Source organism: Helianthus annuus, chromosome 17, assembly GCF_002127325.2.
Source record: "Helianthus annuus cultivar XRQ/B chromosome 17, HanXRQr2.0-SUNRISE, whole genome shotgun sequence".
Classification (NCBI taxonomy): domain Eukaryota; kingdom Viridiplantae; phylum Streptophyta; class Magnoliopsida; order Asterales; family Asteraceae; genus Helianthus; species Helianthus annuus.
Window position 1 is genome coordinate 153,372,684 of NC_035449.2, and position 19,953 is coordinate 153,392,636.

General features: G+C 41.1%; 3 protein-coding genes across 3 annotated transcripts; all 3 read right to left on the reverse strand.

Annotated features, from left to right (window-relative positions):
• Positions 1 to 7,312: 7,312 nt before the first annotated feature.
• LOC110925019 (uncharacterized mitochondrial protein AtMg00810-like) lies at positions 7,313 to 8,491 on the reverse strand. Its single transcript, XM_022168991.1, has one exon. It carries the CDS (start codon positions 8,489 to 8,491, stop codon positions 7,313 to 7,315), a length of 1,179 nt encoding a protein of 392 aa, XP_022024683.1.
• Positions 8,492 to 11,124: 2,633 nt separating this feature from the next.
• Positions 11,125 to 11,571, reverse strand: LOC110925017. The gene has a single exon (XM_022168990.1). The coding sequence runs from the start codon at positions 11,569 to 11,571 to the stop codon at positions 11,125 to 11,127; it is 447 nt and encodes a 148-aa protein (XP_022024682.1).
• A 3,644-nt stretch (positions 11,572 to 15,215) lies between these two features.
• Positions 15,216 to 15,878, reverse strand: LOC110925016 (cold shock protein 1-like). The gene is made up of 2 exons (XM_022168989.1): positions 15,470 to 15,878; positions 15,216 to 15,367 (listed from the first exon to the last, which is right to left on the reverse strand). The coding sequence occupies exons 1-2, from the start codon at positions 15,876 to 15,878 to the stop codon at positions 15,216 to 15,218; spliced, it is 561 nt and encodes a 186-aa protein (XP_022024681.1).
• Positions 15,879 to 19,953: the final 4,075 nt, after the last annotated feature.

Here is a 19,953-nt window from a genome sequence, read left to right on the forward strand (position 1 = left end):
TATATACTAATTTTTTTAATACTTTTATTATTTTAATATTATAATAATAGTTATTTTCTTTACTTTTTAATCATTTTTTTAATATCAGAGGTTAGAATAAGCTTGGTGTCAACCGGTATCGAACCAGTACTAGTACCAAACAGGACCGTACCGGTATTTTAGATACCGGTACTGGTTCGATACCGGTTGACACCAAACAGGACTGTACCGCTATTTTCGATACCAGTACTGGTTCGATACCGGTTGACACCAAGTTTATCCTAACCCCTGATATTAAAAAAAGGATTAAAGTTAAAAAGTAAAGAAAATAACTATTATTATTGTCACACCCTGACGTTTGCGGAAGCGTGGTTATTGGTGTGACTTCTTAATACCATAGCATTCAATCATAACAACGCTATATGATAAAAACATGAGATGTTCATCCATTAATTAAGTCTAGAAAATACCACAACATTCTTGTCTGAAAACATTGACACCCAATTTAAGTTACAAACTATAACATGTTTAAATGAGTTCACAAGGACTCAACAAAAGAACTTAAATAAACCCGAGCTTAGAAACATGTATCCCGTCCAGGAGTATAGGATACATCCCCTAAACTCTACGACCACGGATGACATCTTTTATTTATACGCAGCTTGAAAAACATGCAACACTTGCCAGATCCACTAGTTCCCTGAAATACATGTAGTTTAAAAACATCAACAAAAGTTGAGCGAGTTCATGTGTATGTGTATGAGTTAACCTTTGAAGTATGTCTGTATGTATATAAGTCCCTGGTATGTAGCAAATAAGGAAAACATATCATCAATGGGTTGCAAAGCCAATGGTATGTGTGAAATGGTGCAGGAAGACTCAAACCTAGCAAATTTATACCGGGCCTCCGGCTGGAAGACATAGTCACCCTATGGGCCACCCTGGTCGCCATGGGTGTGGGCTCGCTACACCCAAATAGATCTATCACTCATGTCCCTCGGTTCTACGACGAGGATTAATGGCCTTAAGTGTTATACCCACCTTTCACATGATCAAGCAGTAACCCTTCTTAAGCTAATCATACCATGTATAAAACGTTTGTAATAACTGTAACATGTATTTCACCCCCGAAGTATAAGACTGAAAACAGTTAAAAGAAAAGGGGGGACATGAACTCACAGTAATGCTTCTTCAGAATCGTAACCCAAAAATCTCTTCAGCAAACCCGACTACCTACAACGTACTAATGTCTATTAGACGAACGGGTCGTGCCTTGCCTTTGTATTTACGTTTTTGAGTTACGTTTCTTTTATGTTCCCAATATTATTCCAAGTTATATTTTCTTGTTAAAATAAATTATTTTAACTTTAAAGTATATTTAATTTTTGGAATAATTGTTTAACAGTATTTCTGTAATAATACTTCTCAAGTATTTTCCTTCCCAAGGATGGGGGTATCTTATACATGTATTTTGTATTCTTGTATTTGTATTCTCCAAATAATATATTTAAAACAATATATTTTCAAGTCTCACTTTAGAAAATATATATAACTTATTTGTCAAAATAACGTATTCCAAGAAAATATATATTTTCCCAAAAATTATATATCTCCTAAATATACTAGGAAAATATATTTTTATCTCCCAAAAATAATATATTTTCTTCTTGTTGAAAATATGATATAATTTAGTAATATTTACAAAAATCATATTTTCACTTCTTGTATCCAAAATAATATTTATCAAAAATATATTTGTAATGGTATTTTCCGGAATATTTCATATGTTACGTTTTTGCGTTCGGTTCCACAATATTAAGTGTGTAACTTATATATTTATTCCTTGTGATCTTTGGTATTATTTTAGAATTGTAAATTCCATGGTATTTGTTAAGTTATATTATTTTACCCTAAAATAATATAACTATTCCACAAAGTATACAAATATTCACACAAGTGTCTTTAATATAAAATATATATTCTCAATATATATTTACCCATTTTTATTTACAAAAACCAACCTCCAATACTTGTATTTTTGTAACAAAATTTATGGCAAAATTTATACTGAAAAAACATAGTTTAAAACATACTTATAAATACTTGTTTAGGAAATATTTTCTAACTGTTTGTATTTTTAGAAAATTTTGCTATAGTTTCCTTTGAAAATGGAGGTGTTCATGCTATTCAAGCATATCATTTTCTTTTCAAAATCAAAACACAATAATCAACAATCAACTCTAAACAATATTATACTTACCAAGTGCAAAAACAAGCTATCTACACCAAGATCATGGACTTGAGTTTTTGTAAAAACTTGTAGTAACTTGGTGGTATGTTTCGTAGCCTAAGTTACCCTCCAAAATATATTTACTTCTTGATAAACTTCATTCTTGAAAGTTTTAGATGTTTACAACTTGTAAACATATTTTACAAAAATGTTTATTTATTAGAGCTTCTTGTTTCTCTAGTGTTTCTACACTTATTTTATCACCAAATATAGTGTAAGTTTAAGTAAAAACCAAGATTTTCTATAAATCATCTTTTGGACTTGGTTCTTTTAGGAAAACCATTCATAAGTCTTAGATCTATAAGTTTAACAACTCACTTGATTATCATCTTTCAAGAAATCATTTTATTTTCAAGTTCATGTTTACACATGAGGATGATCATCTTATTTTCTTACATAATCATCCTCCTTCTTGCTAGATCATGTGTTTAATCACAATCTAGCAAGCTCCTCATGATGATCAACATCATAATCTTAAGTAAATAACAATCAAACATCATTCATACACTAAACAACATAGTTTCATCACTATTTCGTCATATGTTAGCTTATGTTTGAGATCCATGTTTATGTCTTTTAATGTTCTAGTGATTTTCAACATAATACATCTTTTAACCAATAAAAAATAGAAGTATCAAAGGGTTACAAAGATCTTACTACTAGCTCTAAGCTAGGGAAGAAACAAGTGTGAAGATGGAGTGGATAAAAGCTATTGATGGAGGTCCTTCAAGATCCAAGAGTTCCAAACTTCGTAAAACACCTTCTAACACCTTGAGATAAGCTTGGAATTGATGGAAGCAAAATGGAAATGATGGTGGTGGGGAGGGGGTGTTCGGCCGAGACTTGAAGGAGAGGGAGAAGAGAGTGAGGTGATGAGATGTAGATGAAGATTATGGTGAAGTCTAGTGGTTTACATAAGCTTATGTCCAACAAGTGTTTATCCATTAGGTTTTATGTCTTCTTAAGTACAAGACACAATCCAATAAACAATCCAATAAAATCTTGTAATTAGGCATGTGGGCCGATTTTGTTAGGATATGGGGAGGGGTCTGGATGTAAGTTTGAACCATGTAGTTACCTTGTAATCAAATTCCAAGTATCTAGTTAGTGTAATTAGTTACTAGATATTTTAGTGGGTGTTAGGGTGTTCGGAGATCATGACTAGCTCAGTAATAATAAAACAGTGTTTTTAGTATAAATTTGGTGTTCCGGGTAATGTCCGGTTGTTCGGTTAGATACCGGTTCGTTAAAGTGCTAAGTTATACCGTATAGTGTCCTTTATGTAACTTTTTGTGACACTTTTAATTCTCGACACTTAGGAAAGCATACAGGACTATTTTGCCATATTTTTGCACATTACTAGCTTATTTAAATGCCGAATTTTGCTGAAATATGCAGAATTCTGCACTTTTAGTGGGGTTTTAGGCACTATCCGGCACTTAAACTATCACCTAGTGACGCATTTTTATGGTCCTTACTTCCCTACACTCCATACTAGTGTATACCATGTCTCTGGCTCATACTGGGCCCTAAAACACTGTCTGTCTATGTACTGAACATTATCAGCATTTTTCTGAGTTATCCGCTAACTGTGCTAACTGTGCTTTATGCATCGTTTATGTCACTAAAGTCTGTATGTGAAATGATGTGACAGTATGTAGTATGTGATGCACATGTATGTATGTTACAGAAATCAGAAAGCAGTTTAAGTCATCAGTTGTAATTAAGCACAATCATTAAGCACAAATCAATATTAATTAATTGTACGGATACCTGGATTTATGAGGGTTGTCACATTCTCCCTCTGTTAAGAAAATTTTGTCCCGAAATTTTAGTTCTGCTACTAGACGCAGGGGTCTTGGGGAAAAAATGTGGATATTTTGCTTTCATGCGATCCTCACGCTCCCACGTGAATTCTGGGCCGTGTCGTGCGTTCCAACGAACCTTGACGAGTTTGACACTACTCCGTCGCGTCTTATTAACCTTCCAATCGGCAACCTCAACAGGTTCTTCAGTAAAGTGGAGTGTGTCGTCAATATGAACTTCGTCGGTAGGAATGACAACTGTTTCTTAAGTTGGACTCTTTTTCAGATTTGATACATGAAATGTATCATGAACGCCATTCAACTCTGCAGGTAGATCCAACTTGTAAGCTACAAGACCAATCCTTTCCAGGATTTTGAATGGTCCAATGTATCTTGGGTTTAACTTCCCACGCTTCCCAAAGCGTGCTACACCCTTCCAGGGTGAAACTTTTAACAAAACCATATCTCCCACTTGAAACTCCAAAGGTTTCCTTCTTCGGTCCGCATAACTCTTTTGTCGATCACGAGCCGCCTTAATGCGCTCTTGAATCTATGTAATCTTGTCTGTTGTTTCTTGGACCAATTCGGGACCAACAAGTTGTCTGTCACCCGCATCTGCCCAGCATAACGTGATCGACACTTGCATCCATAGAGAGCTTCAAACGATGCAGCTTGGATGCTTGCATGGTAGCTGTTGTTATACGAAAATTCTACCAAGGGTAAGTGAGTGTCCCAACTACCACCCAAATCCATTACGCAAGCTCGCAACATGTCTTCCAATGTTTGAATCGTTCGTTCGCTCTGGCCATCAGTCTGTGGGTGGAATGCAGTACTTAGATTCTGCTGAGAGCCAAAGGATTCTTGAAAGGATTGCCAAATCCTTAACACGAATCTTCCATCCCTATCAGAAATAATTGAGAGAGGCACTCCATGACGTGCAACAATCTCTCTGAGGTATAGCTCGGCTAGCTTGCTTGTGTTGTCTTTCTCCTTGATCGGCAAAAAAGTGTGCAGATTTCGTTAAACGGTCTACGATTACCCAAATCGTATCGTGACCTCTTGGTGTCTTTGGTAACTTCGTTATGAAATCCATGGAAATCTGCTCCCATGTCCACTGGGGTATTTCTGGTTGTTGCAGAAGACCTGAAGGCTTTTGATATTCGGCCTTTACCTTGGCACAAGTTAAACATTTGCCAACAAACGTTGCAACATCGCCCTTTAATCTTGGCCACCAGTAGAAATCCTTTAGATCTTGGTACATCTTATCCGATCCCGGATGGATCGAGTACCGTCACTTGTGAGCTTCATAAAAAATAACGTCTCTCAAACCACCAAAGAGAGGAACCCAAATTCTTCCCATGAAGCACAACGTTCCTTCCTCGTTTGGCACCAACTGTTACTCCATCCCACGGAGATATTCATTCACCAGATTTTCCTTTTTAAGAGCTTCTCTCTGCACGGCACGAATGCGCAACGAGAGGTCCGTTTGAATAATCATTTCCAAAGCCCTAACCCTTATGGGCTTGATTCTTTCCTTCCGACTCAAGGCATCGGCGACCACATTCGCCTTCCTTGGGTGATACTTAATCTCACAATCGTAGTCGTTCAACAACTCTGCCCATCGTCTCTGTCTCATGTTAAGCTCTTTCTGATCGAATATATGCTGTAGACTCTTGTGATCAGTAAAGATTGTGCAGCGCGTACCATATAAGTAATGTCGCTAGATCTTTAATGCAAACACCACCGCGCCGAATTCCAAATCGTGCGTGGTGTAATTTTTCTCGTGAACCTTCAATTGACGCGAAGCATAAGCTATAACCTTCTGTCGCTGCATCAGCACGCAGCCTAAACCTTGACGCGAGGCGTCACAATATACCACGAAGTCGTCAGTACCTTCAGGTAGAGATAAGATCGGTGCGTCGCAAAGCTTGTTCTTCGACAGCTGAAAAGCTTCCTCTTGTTTGTCTCCCCATTCATATTTCTTGTCCTTTTGAGTGAGGGAGGTCAAAGGTTGAGCGATTTTTGAAAAATCCTCAATAAATCTGCCGGTAATAACCTGCCAAACCTAGAAACTGTCGAATCTCGGTTGGCGTCTTCAGAGTCTCCCAGTTCTTGATCGCTTCGATCTTTGTGGGATCCACATGAATTCCATTTCCGTTAACCACGTGACAAAGAAACTGAACTTCACGCAACTAGAACTCGCACTTCGAGAACTTCGCGTACAACTTCTCTTTCTTAAGCAGCTCTAAAATGGCTCTTAGATGTTGTTCATGATCTTCCTTCGTCTATGAGTAGATCAAAATATCATCAATAAACATGATCACAAACTTATCGAGGTAGGGCTTGCAGACTCTGTTCATCAAATCCATAAACACGGCTGGCACGTTCGTCAAACCAAACGGCATAACCAGGAACTCGTAATCTCCATATCGAGTTCTGAAGGCAGTCTTTGGAATACTTTCCTCTTGTATTCTCAACTGGTGATAACCTGATCGAAGGTCAATCTTGGAGTAAAAACTTGAACTTGCAGTTGATCGAACAGGTCATCAACCCTTGGCAAAGGATACCGATTCTTAATGGTCAACTTATTCAGCTCGCGGTATGCGGAAACCACCGTCCTTCTTCTTAATGAACAAAACTGGAGCTCCCCAAGGTGAGAAGCTTGGTCTGATAAATCCTTTATCCAATAGCTCCTGAAGTTGTGTTGACAGTTTTTGCATTTCTGATGGTGCAAGTCGATAGGGTGCCTTAGTTACAGGCGCGACGCCTGGAACTAAGTCAATGTGGAATTCGACTTGCCTTTGCGGCGGCAATCCTAGCAAGTCTTCTGGAAAGACTTCAGGATACTCCTTCACGACTGGAATATCTTCTAACTTTGGCTCAACGGCTTCCTTGTCCACAATGTGTGCCAAGAAGGCAACACATCCCTTCTGTAAACATCTGCGGGCTTTCAAGCAACTAATGATCCTTAGAGGTGTATCGTGCTTCTCTCCATGAACCACTATTGTTTCTCCATTCGCCATTGGAATGCGAATGACCTTCTCGTGACAAACGAACTCCGCGCGATTGCTGGACAACCAATCCATTCCCACTACCACGTCGATAAAGGTTTGTGTATTTCTGTGTGTTCTACATTCAAGAATAAGGATCCATTATATAGGGTAAATTACATGACAGATATATGACAGCCTATCCTATAAATATGGAAACTAGATAATTATACACAATAATATATCTGCTAAGACTCCCCCGCAGTTTGAACGGGAGGAGGACAAACGCTCAAACTGGTCCGGAATGATTGAAACAACTGTTTAGAGAGACCCTTCATAAATATGTCCGCATATTTTAATGAAGAAGGAACATGAAGAACTCGAATGTCACCCACGCGGACCTTGTCACGAACAAAATGAATGCCGATCTCTATATGCTTCGTGCGCTGATGTTGCACCGGATTATCAGACAAGTAAACAGCGGAGACATTATCACAATAGATAATGGATGCCTGACGGAGCGGAGTATGTAATTCTAGCAGTAAATTCCGTATCCACGTGGCCTCAGCCACGGCACTAGCAACCCCCCGATATTCTGCCTTTGCACTTGAATGGGAAACCGTAGGCTGCCGTTTAGACGACCAAGAAATAAGATTGTCACCCAAGAAAACACAATACCCACTAGTTGACCTTCTTGAATCAGGGCAACCACCCCAATATGCATCAGAGTATTCAACCAACTCATTGGTTCTTGACTTAACCATGCGAATACCATAGTCAATGGTACCCTGAATGTACCGAATGATGCGCTTCATAAACGAATAATGAGCATCCCGAGGGTCATGCATGAATAAACAAATCTGTTGCATAGCATAAGAAATATCCGGGCGAGTAAACGTAAGGTACTGTAAAGCACCTGCAAGGCTCCTGTATAAAGTCGGATCAGAGAATCGAGGACCATCCGAAGCACTCAACTTGGAGGATAGATCAACAGGAGTAGTACATGGTTTGCAAGCAGTCATAGAAGCACGGGAGATAATATCCTTTGCATATTGTTGCTGAGACAAGAAGATTCCGTTCTTTAGCTGATCAACCTTGATGCCTAGAAAGTGATGGAGGCGCCCAAGGTCAGTCATGGCAAACTCTCGTGAGAGGTTGCCAATGATAGACTGTAACAATTTCTCATTAGATGCGGTTAACACAATATCATCAACATATAGTAACAGGTAAGCAATATTAGAGGGATCCTGCTGATAAACAAAAACAGAGTGATTACAAGCACTACTTTTGAAGCCATGAGAGGTAATAAATGTAGCAAACCGTGTATACCACGCTCTAGGAGCTTGCTTGAGGCCGTATAAAGATTTCTTAAGCCGACAAACAAAATCGGGGCACCGACGATCAACAAACCCCGGAGGCTGATGCATGAAGACAGTCTCATTCAAAGTCCCGTGTAAAAAAAGCGTTTTTGACGTCTAACTGATGAATAGGCCACGACTTAGAAACTGCCAATGATAACACTGTCCTGATAGTTACCGGTTTAACAATCGGGCTAAACGTCTCCTCACAATCAACACCAACCGTCTGAGAGTTGCCATTAACTACCAATCGAGCCTTATATCGTTCTAACGACCCATCAGAGCGAAACTTATGTCTGAACAGCCACATACAACGGATAATGGGTCGATCTGTGGGCCGGGGAACAAGCTCCCATGTTTCATTTTCCTGTAATGTAGAAAATTCAGTCTGCATGGCATGTAACCAGTTAGGATCGGCAAGGGCTTTGGCATAGGTCTTTGGCACGGGTGAGATGGTATCGGTGGTAAGGATGTGGTGAGGTGGTGGATAAGGATAACGAGATTTGGAACGTGTAGTCATTGGGTGTTGATTTGGATGAGGTGGTGGGTTACCCGGTGCAGCGGGCTGTGATGGCTGAGGGCTAGAGGCGGGGCTGGCCATAGGTTGGTTAGGCTGAGATGGTGGATTGGGCTGGGTAGAAGCGAGCTGAGGTGGTGGGTTGGGCCTGGGTCTACGAGAGTAGTGGAATGGGAAGGGGGTAACTAGTGATGGTGGTTTGATGGGTTGTCGGAAAGTGAAACCGAGGGGAAGTTGGTCATCAAGGAACTTATAGGTAGCGGGGGTGAGAGGCATGGAGTAGGGGAAGACATGTTCATCAAAGGTGACATGTCTAGAATTGTGGACTTTACCGGTTGTGGGATCAAAGCACCGGTAGCCTCGAAAATTGGGAGGATAACCGAGGAAGATGCACCGAATAGCCCGTGAATGAAGCTTATGAGGCTGAGTGGCGGAGGTGTTAGGGTAGCACGCACACCCGAACACACGTAAGTGCTCGTAGTCTGGATGGCGGAGGTAAAGAGCAAAGGTGGGCGTATAAAAGTTTGACCGTTTGGTCGGAAGAATATTGTGAAGGTATGTGGCGGTGTGTAAGGCTTCGGCCCAAAAACTTGGTGGGAGATTGGCATGGATTAACAAGGCTCGGATGATGTCGTTTAGGCGACGAATCATCCACTCGGCATGCCCGTTTTGGGAGGATGTTTGTGGGCAAGAGAACCGAAATAAAAGGCCATGATGAGATGCAAAACTCTTGAAGGCGTGATTGTCAAATTCACCCCGAAGGTCACACTGAAAAGTTTTAATGTGTCGAGTAAATTGGGTAAGAATTAGTCGGTGAAATTTAATAAAGGTTGGAAAAGCTTCAGATTTAAATTTCAACGGGTACACCCACACAAGATGTGAAAAATTATCAATAAGCACCATGTAATACTTATAACCGGATTTGCTTAGGATAGGTGAGGTCCATAAATCACAGTGTATGATGTCATAAGGAGCAAAAGTAAATGAATTAGATGCATCAAAAGGTAAACGTTTACTATTCACCAATTGACAAGAATTGCAAAGATTAGACATATTGTCTTTATTACAAGAAAAATGAAAAGTACGACCTAAAATGTCTAAGACTTGAGCCCCTGGATGACCAAGCCTATCGTGCCAAGGAAGAGCAGGTGATACAATAAAATAAGCTTGAGGATGTAGTTGAGGTGGTGTGAATGGGTAGAGATCCCCGGTGCTGTTATGGCGAGAGAGAGTCCGTTTAGTGATGAGGTCCTTCAAAGAAAAACCAAACAGGTCAAATTCAATGGAAACATTATTATCGCGTGTAAGACGACGAACATAAATAAGGTTTCTAATGATATGAGGGCTGTAAAGGACGTTGGGTAAAATATCGGTACGGTTAGGTAGTGTATGAAAGCCCGTACCGGATCCTTGGATTGGTACACAATTGCCATTGCCTACTAAAATTGAACTGCGTACAGTAGATGAATCAGGGAGAATGATTTTACCTTGTTCACGGGTGACGTGTGATCCAGCCCCGGTGTCCATGATATCTTGGTTCCAAGAAGTATTTTGTTGCTGAAGCTGCATCTGAGCAAAGGCTGCACTTAGGTCTGATGGACTGAGGGCATCATAAGTGAGACCCGGTGACTGATACTGTTGTGGAGACCCTGTAAAGTTAGCCTGTGGTTGCTGAGTAGCAGGCTGATGTAGTGAGAAAGTAGTATTTGGCCTCCATGTATTCTGGGTCGGGTAAGGACAGGGGTGGTGGAGTCCACCAGGCCCAATTTGGGTAAGATGGTGCAGGAGAATACCCGTTCCCAGATTAGTAGGACCGGCCACCACGCGATCGACCGCCTCTGTTGTTTCTTCCACGACCCCGGCCCCGACCTCGGTATGAAGACTGGCCCGGGTCTTGGGACTGGTCGGCGACGGCTGAATGACCCGAAGGCTGAGCAGAATGTTGGGCTGGGGCTGCGGTAGCTGGTGCGAGAAGGACAGAGGTTGATGACCCCTTCTGAGCGTCAATCCGAATAGCTTCATCGTGCAACAGGCTAATGGCCAGATCCCAGTCAGCATCACGGTTGTTGATGAAGGAGGACGTGGTACTGTATTCAGCTGGTAACCCACGAACTAGTTAGAGAACAAGTCTGGAATCGGAGACTGAATGATCTACATCAGCAAGTTGATTGGCCAGGCTTTTCAACTATTTACAATAGTCATCCAATGAAGAACATGCTGTAAGAGTTAGGTTGCAGAAACGGGTTTCGAGGGCTGCAACCCTCGCCTTCTTGTTGCTTAAAAATATCTTTTCTAACTTGACCCATGCATCACGAGCCGTTGAATTAGTCTCCAAGATCCGGTCCAAGAGATCATCTGAAACAGTACTGTATATCCATTGGAGCACGAGAGCATCCAACTTTTTCCACAGCGGGTAATCAGGATTGGTTTTATCGGGGGCTAGTGTCTCATCAATGTGGTTCGCAACCTTATAGGCTACGACGTGAAGATTGAACAGTTTGGTCCAGGTTGAATAGGTTATGGTTGTGCCATCTAGGGTTCTGATTTTGGTATGAATATTTGTAACAGAGTAGGCTGGGTGTAGGGAAGTTGGTTTGGGTGGTTCAAAAGATGATTCGGTTGTCTTACTCATGGTGGTCGACGGCTGAGCTAGGGTTGAGAAGAAGAAGAAAAGAAAAATGTGACATCTGTGCCTCCACGGCCATCAAACAAATACCAAATCAATGAAATACTGTATTTCATACTTGGGATTTGTATAAATATGTGTATCATTTGCACATATCAATTCTCGTTCGATTTCAAGCTCTAAATCGCTTTCTGGAAAGTTATACGCGAACTGATGCGTAAACGTAATCAGTTTAACGCGACAAACACTCCGGAATAGTGACATAGGCTTAACATACCTTAAATAACCTTTACATAACTTAGAAATAAGTTTTGGAGGGTTTGGTGTGTCGAAATCAAGTTTATTCGCTTACAGGGACTAATTTTGACAAACTGCGAAAGTATGCTGATTTTTACTGTAACGAACATTCCGGAACTTGATCATAAGTTAAACATGCCCTAAATATCCTTTACATAGCTTAGAAATAGGCTTTGAGGTGTTTGGTGTGCAAAAATAAACTTATTGGTCATTCAGGGACTAAAAGCGTCAAAAAGTGCACAAGTTTGCATTTTCGCGCATATCTTACGTTCTGAATATATCCGGACTTCCAAAAATTTATGTAATCATTAAAATATTATATTTTAGTGATTGGCATGATAAAATTCCATTTGTCGCTCAATTTGGATCGTTTTTGCGTTCGTTACGACTTCCGTCGTAATTAACCAAACAACGCAACCGTACGACCAAACGAACCGACATCCGAGATATTTTTGAGCATGTTTTGAGTTCCCAATACTTTAACTTCATTTTAGAGCCTTGAAATGAGGTTAACGAGGCTTAAACGTGTCAAAAATGGGCCAAAATGCAAATTTCTAAGCTGTAGGGACTGAAATTGTCAATCTGCCAAAGTTGGCCAGGCGGCCCGCGTAAGCCCAAGCCTTATTCTTACGCGGGGCGCGTGAGCCTATCAGACAGAAACAATGAATCTGGTCATTTAGCTCGTTTTTGCTGGTTTTGATCAGTGGGTTTCAAAGCTAGGGGCTGGTTTGTGTGGGGAACAAGTCCCCCAATCTTTCCTTGACACTTGTATGGCTTGGATCATGCCCTCCTCTCCAAGAAACGATCCTAACGGTTTGCGAAAAACTATATATAGCCATGCTCACCTCCTCATTCTTTGCTCATTCATTCTTCTCCTCTCTACCATCTGATTTGGAAGGCTCCCTCAAGTGTTTGGAGCTTTCTAATCTCATTGGGAACTTGGTTTTCTTGTAGAAAAGATAGCAAGGACCCATTCTGAGCATTCTTTCATTATTTTTATTGTTTTCCTAGTTTGGAAGTCAAATATAGTTTGACTTTCAGCTTTGACCACGAGATGGTCAACGAGAAGTTCGTTTGAACTTCACAACGTGAGCGTAATCACGTTGATTATAGTCCTTAGTGACTATACCCACTGATTACCACGTTGACTAGGCGTAGTGACGAGTCGTAGTTTCGGTCAAAATGCGCATTAAAGCGTATTTTGCAACCAAACTACTCTTGGTATCAAAACACTTTGTTTTGATATCAAAACCTGTTTTCTAACTTAGTTAAGCATGTTTTAACGTGCTTAGCTCGTCACTTTTAGTTTAGTGCTTGTTTAGAGTCGTAAGTCAAGCGGTCTAAACCACCGCTTAGACTTTCGAACTCGACCCGTTTGGTCGATCTTTAGGATCCGACCAAGCATGTTTAGTAACCATAGTTGCATAGGGAATAACCTTCCGAGGTTATACCTTACGGTCACCGAGTTTAAGTAGTTGTATGATAGGTAGATTATATGCCTTAGGTAAATTACCAAAATGCCCTTTTCATGCATAATTGGACTCTAAGCATATGTAACCTAACTTTTTTCACCTAAACTGATTATGCAACTTATTTAAACATGTTTAGGCATATAATACTTGTCATAGGACTAGTTAGACTTCTCGAACGCGCGTTTGCGCGCATGACGCGTTAAAGTAGCGTAAGCTACCTTAGTGGGTCGTAACGGGTCGAAAGCACTTAGGTTAGGTTTCAATTTAGTATGTAGGCATTGTTAAACCATGTCATATGAGTTCCAATAACTCATTTGGTTTACAAGACCTCATCCTATCCGATCCTCCGACTTAGGTCCGGTTTATTTATATAGTTATTAGGTTGCCGATTGATTTCGTGCTCTCTCTAGCTTTGCTTGGTTGTTGTTCAAAGACCGCTAAGCATTCTCAGGCGAGTACATAGTTCCCCTATTTTACTGTTTTCAATTGTTTTGGGGTGATCCATATGTGTTAAATGATTTCAATGTTTAAACGATGTTTTCCAAAAACGATTAAGATGGTTTATATTAAAACTAATAACGATTTTGATAATATGAACAAGCTTGTTGGTTGTATTTACATAACGAATAATATCCATTAATTTTGGCCGAACCGACCAGTATTAGGTTATGGTACCATATGATCTTACAAATCCCGTTATCAGACTGCACCCATGGTTATGTGTGGGTTAGGTGGGTAACGACCGAATCTGATGATTGTTAACTTACCCTTTGGTGGTTAGTTAATGCGAGATGATTGTTAACTTACCCTTTGGTGGTTAGTTAATGTGAGATTGGCGATAGGCGAGTCACGAAGGTTTGGATATTATTAGCGAGGTGACCAAAAGTAGTTTCACAATTAAAACGAGAATGATTTAAACGACTGAAACGATTTTTGACGAATTAAACGAATTGGATAAACGATTGGTTTTTGGTTAGTGTTTAGATAACGGGACGGGTGTAATGTAATGAAAGCATGGTGGATACGCCGCTGGTACTTCCTATATATAAGTGTCTTCATCATATTACATACCGTGGCGTTATTTAGTTCACTTGGGTAAACAATTTTGATATGATGTCACACAAACGGGGTTTTTGAATGATATAAACCATACGAGTTTTGTTAACGAGTTTTTACGAGATTTTTTACAAATTGATTTAACTAAATGTTTTGGGTTAAGAATCATGGCTACGAGATTTTATAACAAACTATAACCAATTTGATTTGAGTTGGTTATTTATGTTGTAATACACTTTTCAAAACAAGGTATGTGTTTTGACTCTTCGAGTCTAACGAGGTACTACAACATATAAACTAGCCATGAATCCGACACTCTCATAAAACCTATATACTCGCCAGCATTTCTTTGTTGACTTTGTTTTCACATATGTTTCAGGTATTGTTGAATGATGTTGATTGATAGGATGCATACTCACATAGGACGGGACGAGGCCTTAGTGACTTAATAACAATGATAGACTATGTTTAACTTGTTTGTTAGATTTCAAGACGATGTAAATGTTTAATGTTTAATAAAACGAAACTTCAAATTTCTGTGTGTTTTGAAACAATGATTCTGTTACAACACTCCCCGATGTTTCCGCCACGTTTTGTTGTTTTATCGTGGTCGGGGTGTGACAAAAAATCGAAGAGAGGTAGGTTGTTGACGGCTGAGCTAGGGTTTGCAGAACCGTAGCTCTGATACCATAAAGGTTTGTGTATTTCTGTGTGTTCTACATTCAAGAATAAGGACCCATTATATAGGGTAAATTACATGACAGGTATATGACAACCTATCCTATAAATATGGAAACTAGATAATTATACACAATAATATATCTGCTAAGAGTCGAAGCTTCCCAACTCGACGGGCAGAAGATCAAGCGAAAACTCGTGCTCTCCCAGTTCTATCACGCAACCTCTGATGACTTCATTTGCTTTTACTAGCTTTCCATTTGCTAGTTCTATCGAATACAGATTGTCTAACTTACTAGCTACCAACCCAAGCATATTCTTAAATTCTAGCGACATAAAACTATAATCGGCACCAGTATCAAACAGTACAGATGCAAAGCGTTGATTGATAGGGAACGTACCAGTAACCACATTTGGATCTTGGCATGCTTCCCCCGCGCCGATGTTGAAAACCCTTCCTTGTGCTTGATTGAGCTTTGGGCATTCTCGCTTGAAATGCCCCATGTCTCCATAATTAAAACAACCTGGTCCTCGACCATTACTGTTCCCATTACCACCTCGATTGTTGTTTGCTCCCCGGTTACCAGCTTGATTCCCAACATTTCCATGATTACCATTTCCGCCATTTCCTCCTTGCGGGCGGTTTCCATTACCATTTCCATAACCTCTCTGACCACCACGACCTGCACCAGTACTAGCCCAGCATGTTTCCTTCAAATGGCCAGTCTTCCCACAAGACTCACATTTCCTTAACCTGCATTGGCGGGAATGATGGTACTGGCATACATCACATTTGGGCAGAGCGCCCATGTATCCTTTTCCCTTGACTTTAGCACCAGTTTTAACTTCAGCTGGTGGGTTCACTTCATTTTTCTTGCTGGTGCTGCTGGTACCCTTCTTAAAGTTTGAGAACTTCCTTTTGTTCTCTCCCGAGGACTCAACGTGAGTCTCCTTCTTTTTCTGGTCGGAGATCGAAAACTTGTTTAACCTGATAGCTTCTTTAGTTAGTGACACACTCAGGTCAATTGCCTCAGTAATTGTTGCAGGTTTTGACGATGTCACCATACTCATAATCTGGGGTGCCAACCCCCAAATAAACCGCTCGATGCGTTTAAACTCTGGATCAACCATGTATGGTACCACGCGAGACAGATCGTGAAACCTCTAGACATATTCAGCAATTTTTGGGCCGTCCATCTGGAGATGCCAAAACTCAGTTTCTAGCTTTTGGATTTCAGCCCTGGAGCGGTATTTCTTTCGCATGAGCTCCTTCATTTCATCCCATGTCATGGCGTAAGCAGCTTCTTCCCCCAAGGTCTGGACTTGAAGATTCCACCAGGATAAGGCACCATCTAGAAAGAGTCCTGAGATGTAGGTGACTTGATGTTCAGGAGCACACTTGCTCATCCTTATCAAAGAATTCGTCTTCTCCGTCCATCTGACAAAAGCTACAGCACCCCCGGTGCCGTCGAAATTCAACGGCTTACATTCTAAGAACTGATGTAACGTAATGTATCTATAGTGACTTAACATTACCATGGGGTGGGTTGTTTCCAGAGGTACCCCCGTGATGTTCCGAGCGCAGGGCCTCGTGCTGTGCAATAGCCTGTGAAATATGTTCCTGTATCTCTGCCTCTGTAGTGGGCAAACGATTTTCCCTTCGCGGAGGCATCTTCTATAAGAAGATCGCATCGGTCAGGTTATAATAAGTATAGTAAGTACATAGCATGCACATGAAATAATGTCTATCAACGCAAGTAAACACTGGATAATATCTTTTATCATTTGTAACCTCATGGATGTTATGTGTTTACTTAGTAACATCCCAATCATAATGTAAACAAGTAATTCAACAATGCATGTAATGAGAATGTTGCGATTGAGCTATCATATATCAAGACCACAAGTACAGTTTTACACGTTCCACAATATATCATACATCAAAAGAGACTAAGGGTCACATCACCCCTGTAATATCCAGCGTACTACAACAATCAAAAGTCAATAAGTCAAAAGTGTGGTCTTCAGAAGGCTGTGCAATCTGGCTCAATAGCTGCACTCTCATCAAAAGTATGCTACCTGCATCAAACCAAAAACCCCTATGCTGATGCTGGAGGAGGAGGAGGTGGAGGAACAAAAAGCAACCTGCGCAAATGCGCTAAATCCTCCTCGAGTGCATGAACAATACGCATCAGATAGCTAACCTGCTGCTCCATAGTGAGGAAACGGACATCAAAATCAGGGTATGGCAGGAGTGGAGGAAGCGGAGCCGCAAATGGTGACTGACAAGGACAAGGCGGAGGACGCGGGATCCTCTCTAACTCCATGACTCTCCTACACAGCATCTCCTGCTGGAGCTGCAAGGACAAAAGCAACTCATCCCTCGAGTATCCAATGTGGAAGGGATGGTATGGATCAGATATAGGCATCACGTTGGGCGGAAACCAAATCAGTGGCTCGCCCGTGGGTGCAGAAAAAGGAGTAGTGTGTGTAAACTGTGGCATGAAATGATCGGCTGCTGACACAGGTGGTATGTGACCGGCCTGCTGACTCGATGGTCCTTCCCCGGGACGGGGATGAGGGATATCCTGAAGGAATATGACTGGTAGATCCGTGCGGTGAACGTCAGACTCATGAGGGTGAAACTGAGCGATATCAATAGGTGCATGTACAGGTGCAGGTGGGGGAGTGACAGGTCTAACAAAAGGAGGATTGTCGTCGTCGTCCTCGATCCACCCCTTGCGGGTGTGTGCATATCTGGGATCTATATGGGTAGCAAAAGGAGCTCGATCAACAAGTATAGGGATCGGGTCAGGCAAGGGTGGTGCAACAACTGGAATATCAACGGGGGCAGGATCATGCTCAGGCAAGGGGTCGTGAGCAGGCACAGGCTCTGGTGCAATCATAGGCTCCGGGTCAGCTGGAGCAAGCTCAAGATCAGTGGGTACATCAAAGTGCTGATCGTCAGGAAGGAAATCGACCTCGTGCTCAGGATCCATGTCAGGATCAACAGGTGCCTCAAAAGGCTGCTCATCAGGGACAAACTCAATCTCATGGTCAGGGTCAAAGTCGTGAGGAAAGACAGGATCAAACTCATCCTCAAACTCGAAGTCCTGTGGAGGATCAGGTGCAGCAGACATAGCAGTGTCAGAGTCAGAGTCAGTGGGATAATGCTGTAATCCCAGTGCGTGCAGTGTAGAAGATGATACAGACTCAAACGAATCGGGACCAGAAGAATCAGAAGGAATCTCATCAATAGGGATCTCCACAAGCGGGACAACGATGACATCGGCGACTGGAACTCCAACATCCTGGGCACCCTCAGGGGGACCCTCAATAAATAGATCGATATCATCGTCGGACATAGCATCCAGAGGCAGATCCTCAAGAGGAAATGCAGCAAGAGGAAAAGTAGCAGGGATCTGAACAAGAAGTAGATCCTCGCCAGGAAGACCATCAGCTAGTGGTATATCATCTCCAAACTCTGGTAAAGCAAACGGCTGAAAATCATCATCGTCGCTACTCGTGGTGTCAGATGTAAAAACCTCAGGGTCTCTAAGACCGAACCTCCCTAGTCTCTAAGACTGAACTCCCCCAGTCTCTAAGACTGAATTATAAACATAACCTTGAAATATGTTTTGTGCCTTTTGTTTGTAAAAATGTTTATTTCCTGGATCTGGACATTTGTGTATGCAATGTAAACATGTTTGAAAGCATTTTCGTGAGAGCCTTAGTGATCATAGTCTAGACTCGAGAAAGAATCCTAGTTCACTACGATCGAGGCTCTGATACCAAGCTGTCACACCCTTACTTTTGCGGAAGCGTGGTTATTGGTGTGACTTCTTAATACCATAGCATTCAATCATAACAATGCTATATGATAAAAACATGAGATGTTCATCCATTAATTAAGTCTAGAAAATACCACAACATTATTGTCTGAAAACATTGACACCCAATTTAAGTTACAAACCATAACATGTTTAAATGAGTTCACAAGGACTCAACGAAAGAACTTAAACAAACCCGAGCTTAGAAACATGTATCCCGTCCAGGAGTAGGATACATCCCCTAAACTCTACGACCACGGATGACATCTTTTATTTATACACAGCTTGAAAAACATGCAACACTTGCCAGATCCACTAGTTCCCTGAAGTACATGTAGTTTAAAAACATCAACAAAAGTTGAGCGAGTTCATGTGTATGTGTATGTGTATGTGTATGAGTAAACCTTTGAAGTATGTCTGTATGTATATAAGTCCCTGGTATGTAGCAAATAAGGAGAAACAGATCACCATTGGGTTGCAAAGCCAATGGTATGTGTGAAATGGTGTAGGAAGACTCAAACCTAGCAAATTTATACCGGGCCTACGGCTGGAAGACATAGTCACCCTATGGGCCACCCTGGTCCCCATGGGTGTGGGCTCGCTACACCCAAATAGATCTATCACTCATGTCTCTCGGTTCTACGACGAGGATTAATGGCCTTAAGTGTTATACCCACCTTTCACATGATCAAGCAGTAACCCTCCTTAAGCTAATCATACCATGTATAAAACGTTGGTAATAACTGTAACATGTATTTCACCCCCGAAGTATAAAAAAGAAAACAGTTAAAAGAAAAGGGGGACATGAACTCACAGTAATGCGTCTTCAGAATCGTAACCCAAAAATCTCTTCAGCAAATCCGACTACCTACAACGTACTAATGTCTATTAGACGAACGGGCCGTGCCTTGCCTTGCCTTTGTATTTACCTTTTGAGTTACGTTTCTTCTATGTTCCCAATATTATTCCAAGTTATAATTTCTTGTTAAAATAAATTATTTTAACTTTAAAGTATATTTAAATTTTGGAATAATTGTTTAACAGTATTTCTGTAA